Raw genomic sequence first — 7,500 nt, 5'->3', positions numbered from 1 at the left:
TACATAATTTGGGACTGATGGTATATGGGTGATATACTCTTTGATAATAATCTTATTATTATTATTATTATTATTTATTTTTTTTTTTTGCTGTTTTTCTCCTGTTTTTTTCTTCATTTCAGCATCGTCTTTTTTCTTATTTATATTTCTTACTGGTGAAACACTTATACTTGCACAGACACACATGCACCGATGCGCTTGTGTGTATATATGTGTGTGTGAGCGCGCGCACACACAGACACATACACACATATGGCTATGTATGTGTACTGTATGTGTCTGTGCATGCACCACACACACACAAAAAAAAAAAAAAAAAAAAAAAAAAACACACACACACAATAACTGTGCTAATTCTCTCTCAAAAGAAGATGATGAAGGAAAAAAACAACACATTTCCGACCGGTTTCCCTCCCTCCCCCCTGCCCCTCCTTCCTCCTCCTAGACCTTATACAGCTTGCTAATCTCACGAGAAGCACTTACATCAATGGTTTCCTTGAGAATGTAACCAAGCTGCTGTTCCGTCAGTCTCTGGCCTCGTCTTATGAGTGCTTGAACAAGGTCTGTCACTGAACCTCGGGGACAAAGCTGGAAGAAGAATTATTAACATGATGACTGTAATAAGACTTTTATTGCTGTTGATAAGAATGATATTAATAGGGCCGAGCTTGAAGGGAAATTAATATGATTATGTTAGGTCTTTCATTGCTGTTGATAGTGATAGTGATACTGATAGGACAAAGCCGCAAGGAGAATTAACAGGGAATTTACTGCTGTTGATAATAGTTAATGGTTGATGGTTAGAACAAGTAATTGTGCTAGGCTTGATGTTGATAATGATACTGATAATGGTAATGATAGGACAAAGCTGGGAGGTGAATTAACATGAGCATATTGCGAGTTTTATTGCTGTTGATAATATTGATGATAATAATGATAATGATAGGACAAAGCTGGAAGGTAAATTAATATGCCGATTGTATTAGCAGCATATCTATATCTACATTCATATCTATATGTATAAATGTTTAGCAGGAAGGAAAACTCAAACATGATCATATTAGTTTTACCGCTGTTGATAATAGTGATAGCGCAGTGTCAAAAATAATAAGATAATTCTACTACAAAGCTGGAAAGAGAATTATTCATGAAAATATTTGAAATTATATTGGTGTTGATAATAAATATAATGACTATGGTATGACTTTTACCCTTGTTGATAATAATGATAGTGCAATGCCATTGGTAATAATGGTATAATAATGAAAATAGTAGCAGTGGGTCAAGCTTTAGAGATAATGACGATAATAAAAGTAATGAAAGCTAGCAAATAATAACGATATTGACGATAAAATCATAGATATAATAATAATGATAACAATAACAACAACGATGAAAATAATTATGATGATAACTATAATAATAGTGATAATAATAATAATAATAATAATAATAATAATAATAATAATAATAGATAATAATAATGATAATAATAATAATAATAATGATAATTAATAATAATAATGACAGTAATGATAATAATGCTGATAATAATAATAATAATAATAATAATAATGATAATAATAATAACGATAATGATAATGATAATTATGATAATAACAATAACAACAACCATACTAACAATAATATTAACAATAATAATAATCTCAAATACAGCTAGAAACAGGAAGTGATTTCCATGACTGTTACTGCCACGTCAGGGTGACACAATAATACCATGACTTCACTAACCACTAATTTTCTCTAGTAAGTTATATCTAACTGTTGCTTTTCACTGGAAGATAATTTTGCCAATGCGAGTTTTACGAAGAGAAACCTGTCTTACAAATTGTTAGGCAAATACGCTGATCACAGAGCAATTTTTCCCTTTTATCTCTAACTTCCTGACTTGCTATGATCGAAATTGATTTGATTTTTATCACTATAAATATATTTTTTTAACTGGGTATTATAAAGTTATTGTTTGAATATTTCATAACTCTTAACAGTGTTTACTTTTTTTCTTCTTCTTTTGTGTTCTACTATTTTAACGAATACAACTTTTCCATTTTGTTCAGTTTCTCCTAAACCACAAGGTATAATCTTGATATATACTTCTTGCAAGGTTAAACATCTAACACAGAAAAAACAAACTTTGCACTGCAATTTACTTATCATTTCCTTTAGCAAAGACCTTGTGCATTAGGAACTTTTTTTTTCAATCTCTCTCTGTGGTATTTCGAAATACAATAAACATTTACAAACTTTTTCACACACTCCGTCAACCTTACTTTCAGAACGTTTATATATACACCTCTATCACAACCATTACAAGTGTATTTCTCCTAATTTTGTCATGTTTATTTTGCAACAAACTCCATGCTTGTATTTCCACAACAACCAACCTCTCTATTGCAAAAAAAAAAAAAAGATAAATAATAATAATAAATGAATAAATAAAACAAAAAATAAAATGAAATAATAATAATAATAATAATAAATAAATAAATACAAAAAAGGGTATTTTACATTTCCTTCTGTCTCAAATGTCCTTCAATATTGCTCAACTCTCACTCTCAACTAAACGCACTTTTGCCTATATTTGCAACTTTCCCCAAACCGCAAAATAAACCCATTTCTACCACTGAATAAAACCCGATGGATCGCCTTAAAAAAAAAAAAACTTTTCTACACTATATGATGAATGACAGGATAGCATAATGGCTAGCAGTTCAAGTATAGTTCTCCAGCTCTTTGTATCGTGCGAATTACTAGGTATCACTGCCTTCATAAGACCAGTAAATATATGATAAAAGTTTGATCTAAAATTCATTGAAGCGTTAAAAAAAAAAAAAAAGAGAGAAATTGTATATTGAACTAAGAACCTCAATTCTTACATTTCTCACCATGAACTTTGCTCCTAAAATCATAAGTAGGCAAAAAAAGACAAAGTGTAATAAGATGGGTGACAGATTATTAAAGCTTAGTAAAATAAATGATGAAAATGAAACAAAACGATTGTAATAAGCTAATAAAAACGTTCTCAAATTATAAACAAGAAAGAAAGAAATGACAAACAAACAAAAACACTTCCTCACTCCATGACAATAAATAGATAAATAAAAAAAAGAAAAAAAAATGAGAGTACACATATATTAATAATACTAATACTAATACTAATAATAATGAAGAAAAAAATAAGAATGAAGAAAAAAACACGTCCTAACCTTAAACAAAATAAAAATAGATAAAATAAAATAAAAAATAAGATAAATAAACAAATATATAGATAAATAAGATAATGACAATAAAAATATATAGATAAATAAGATAATGACAATAAAAATAAACCAATAAAAAAAAACCCAGACCCAGTCGTCCTCGAACAAGAGCTCGTCCTCACCTCCATGACGATCCACGCCTGGTCCTCCTCCTGCTTGTTGCCGCGCTTGAGGAAGATCCCGTGGAAGGCCGGCAGGTTCGGGTGGAGGCTGAGGTCGCGGAGGATCAGGAACTCCTCCTCGATCTCCTCAAGGTTCTCCCCGATGTTCTCCATGATCTTGATGCCGACCATGCCGCCTGGAGGGACAGTGAGGCGATGGTTGGAGGGGGAAGGCTCTCCGTTGTGGGGGAAAGGGTGGAGTGGGGGGAGGAAGGGGAGGGCGGTAGGCGCTTGGGGGGAGTGATTATCTTTTGTCGGAAGGTAATTTTTTTTTCTTGGCATTGGTTGAGGGCAGTTTTTTTGTGTATTATTATTATTTTTTTTTTTTGCTCCACTTTTTTAACCTTTCTTTACTGTATTTTTTTTTTTTTTTTTTTTTGGCTAGTCTTTTTGTTTTAGAAGAATCTGATGAAAAGAACTTAATTACAGAAAGAAACAGCAAAGTGAGTTACCGTAGAAAACATGGATCGTTTTTTTTACATTCTTAAATTTTTTTCTTTTGCATATAATCATTTAAAAATTATGAAATAAATATATGATAAATGATAGAAAAAAGAGCCGAAGCTACTAAATTTTATCATGAATTCCAATAATTAATAATTTTCAATAGTTTCAAGAAACGTTTAAGGGGATTATTACTTAATTTCCGATAAATATTAATAAATATTTTGACGAAAGATATAAACGTTTTTTTTTTCTTTAAGGTAAACTACAGTAGAACGAACGGATACAATAAATACAAAACAATAAATACAATAAACCGAGAAAATCAACGAAGGAGAAGAACATCAGTGATAAAAATACCAATAAAAAGAGGAATAGAATAGAAGGATAAATGAAAGAAAAAGAAAGAAAGAAGAAACGTAACTTGCATAGAAAAAAAATGAATAACGAGCAGTTGCCTCAAAAAAGGTTAATTAAAAAGAATCAGAAAGAATAAGAAACATAAAAAGAAAAAGAAAAAAAAAAGAAAAAAAAAAGAAGCAAGCAAGCAAGAAAGAAAGAAGAAGAAAAGAAAGATAACTGTAAAACCAAGGAAGAGAACACATATTACAATAATCAAATGTATAAATAAACAAACACATAAATGAATTAATAAAATTTAAATAAACAAACAAACAAATGGATAAATAAAATATAAATAAACAAATAAAAGAAGGAGAAAAGAAGAAAGTGAATGACGATGTTGAGAGGACGGAGAAGAAACAAGGGTTAGAGCTGAAGAAGAAGAAACTGAATAAGAAACAGAGTAAAAGAGCAGAGTAAAAATAACAAAAAAAAAAACAAACAAAAAAACAGAAGAGTAAAAGAAGAAGAACAAGAAGAGAGAAGAAAATATATATTTATACATATACATATATATATATGTATATATACTTATAAACTAGAAGAATAAAATTGATATACAACAGATACAAAAAGTGCAGAAAAAAAAAAAAAAAATCCATAACCTGAAAAAAAGTTCTTTATCCGTTAATATATATATATATATTTATTTTCTTTATAAGAACTTTTTTATTGATTTACTTTTTTTAACGTTTTGAATATTCCTAATATACTAATCCCACAATGTAATCGACGCTAATGACGCGGCGGATCTTTTGAAATGAGGAATTAATCTTTATCTGTCTCATGTTTTAAATAATCGGTTGATATTTCCCCGTTTCATTTTTGAATAATTAATTATTTTTTAGGCGTCACATATTTTATATAATTAATCCTTACCCGTCACATGTCTTCCATGATTAAGACGTCACAAATTTTAAATAATCGTTACCCGTCTCATATTTTAAATAATCAACCTTTATCCGTCGCATATTTTGAATAATTAACCTTTACCCGCCTCCTGTTATGAATAATTAATCTTTACCCGTCTCATGTTTCAAATAATTAATCATTACCGTCTCATATTTTAAGTGATCAGTCTTTACCCGTTTTTAAAGAATCATCTTTATTGTTCTCATATTTCAAATAATCAATCTTTACCCGTCTCATATTTTAAATAATCAATCTTTACCCGTCTCCTGTTTAAAAAAAATCATCTTTATCCGTCTCATATTTCAAATAACCAATCTTTACCCGTCTCTTGTTAAAAAGAAAAAATATATAAATAAATAAACATCTTTACCCGTCTCATATTTTAAATAATCAGTCTTTACCCGTCTCTTGTTTTTAAAAAATCATCTTTACCCGTCTCCTATTTCAAATAACCAATTTTTACCCGTCACATATTTCAAATAATCAGTCTTTACCCGTCACATATTTCAAATAATCAGTCTTTACCCGTCACATATTTCAAATAATCAGTCTTTACCCGTCACATATTTCAAATAATCAGTCTTTACCCGTCACATATTTCAAATAATCAGTCTTTACCCGTGAAATATTTCAAATAATTAATCTTTACCCGTCGCATATTTAAAATCATCAATCTTTACCCGTCACATATTTAAAATAACCAATCTTTACCCTCTCATATTTTAAATAATCAATCTTTACCCGTCACATATTTCAAATAATCAGTCTTTACCCGTCACATATTTCAAATAACCAATCTTTACCCGTGTCATATTTTAAATAATCAATTTTTACCCGTCACATATTTTAAATAATTAATCTTTAACCGTCACATATTTAAAATCATTAATCTGTACCCGTCTCATGGTCCTTGGCAGCGAAGACCTCGCCATACGTGCCCTCGCCGATGACCTCTAGGAGTTCGTAGCGCGTGTTGGGGTCAGGCAGGTTGTCGAAGTCGATGTGCTGGCTCATGCCCATGTACGACATCTTGGCAGGTGGTGGGGTATCTGTGGGGGGGAAGAGGAGGAGGGAAAAAAAGAGAATTGTGTTTAGTTTTGATGCGAGAAGTTGGATATTTGTGGGGTGGGGGATGGGGGGGAGAGATGATTTTGTTTAGTTTGGGAAATGACACGTGGGGAATCTGTGTGGGAAAGGAGGGAGAGGGAGGGAGAGAGAGAGAGAGAGAGAGAGAGAGAGTGAGAGAGAGAGAGAGAGAGAGGGAGCGAGAAGGTATTTTGTTTAGTTTTGACGAGAGAAGGGGGAAATCTGGGGGGAGGGGGGAGGGATTTATATGGGAAGAGATATTATTATTTTATTTAGGAAATTCTAAAAGAGAAGAGAAGATTCTAGTCAATTTCACCGCAACGAGTAAGGAATTTGAAAATTAAAAGAGAGTTTAATTTTATCTCATTTGACAAGTTTATTGAAACCAGTGCTTCAATCAATCATTGGCAAGGGGGGGGGGGGAGTATCAAGATAGATTCCTTATTTGCCGATCCTAAACCTGGATTAGGAAGGGCATCCGGCTGTAGACAAGTCATGTGGGGATTAAGGATAAAAATAAAAAGAGTTATTAGTAAGGCATGACCCTAATTAACGAAGATAAAGCCAGGGGGAGAAGATTGAAACAAAGCGTAAAAAAAAAAAAAAAATATGTACATACCATTAAAGATAAATAAACTAGAAAATTTATAAAATAATAGCAATATTGACGTAATCTAACCTCACTCTGTGCAAACTCTCATAACATCACGTATAGAAAAGAAGTTTTAATGTCCGGACTACGTATGACTATTTCTAACCATAAAAAGGTGACAGGTAAAAAAAAACAACAAAAAAAGAGAAAAGAAAAAGAGATAAATAAGAAATAAAAAAATGAGAATAAAAAGTGGCCGGTAAAGTAGTCATTAGTGAATAAATTGAGGTGAAGTTTATTTTGAGAGAGAAATTTCAGGTTGGAGAAGACGTTTGGTTCAATGCTAATGGGTAGGTTACTGTGAAGGTTGTCTATTATATAGCTTGAGAAAATCTTTGATGAAAAAGAGAGAGAGAGAGAGAGAGACACAGAGACAGAGACAGAGACAGAGACAGACAGAGAGAGAGAGAGAGATAGAGATAGAGACAGAGACAGAGACAGAGACAGAGATAGAGATAGAGATAGAGATAGAGGTAGAGATAGAGGTAGAGGTAGAGGTAGAGGTAGAGGTAGAGGTAGAGATAGAGACAGAAAGAGACAGAAAGAGACAGAAAGAGACAGA

The 7,500-nt window shown here is 31.6% G+C and overlaps 1 protein-coding gene across 6 annotated transcripts in view; it reads right to left on the bottom strand.

Annotated features, from left to right (window-relative positions):
- The window catches only part of LOC125033666 (myosin-IIIb-like), a 68,253-nt gene that overhangs the window by 34,120 nt on the left and 26,633 nt on the right, over positions 1-7,500 (bottom strand). For all 6 annotated transcript variants that reach the window (XM_047625360.1, XM_047625359.1, XM_047625363.1 and 3 more), the window contains 3 exons: positions 6,097-6,249; positions 3,404-3,579; positions 484-588 (listed from right to left, as the gene is read on the bottom strand). In XM_047625360.1, the coding sequence (XP_047481316.1) occupies positions 484-588; positions 3,404-3,579; positions 6,097-6,249 (434 nt within the window). The remainder of the gene's footprint in view (positions 1-483; positions 589-3,403; positions 3,580-6,096; positions 6,250-7,500) is intronic.

Source organism: Penaeus chinensis, chromosome 16 (genome assembly GCF_019202785.1).
Source record: "Penaeus chinensis breed Huanghai No. 1 chromosome 16, ASM1920278v2, whole genome shotgun sequence".
In the NCBI taxonomy this organism is placed as follows: Eukaryota; Metazoa; Arthropoda; class Malacostraca; order Decapoda; family Penaeidae; genus Penaeus; species Penaeus chinensis.
This window is presented reverse-complemented; position numbering and strand designations above follow the sequence as displayed.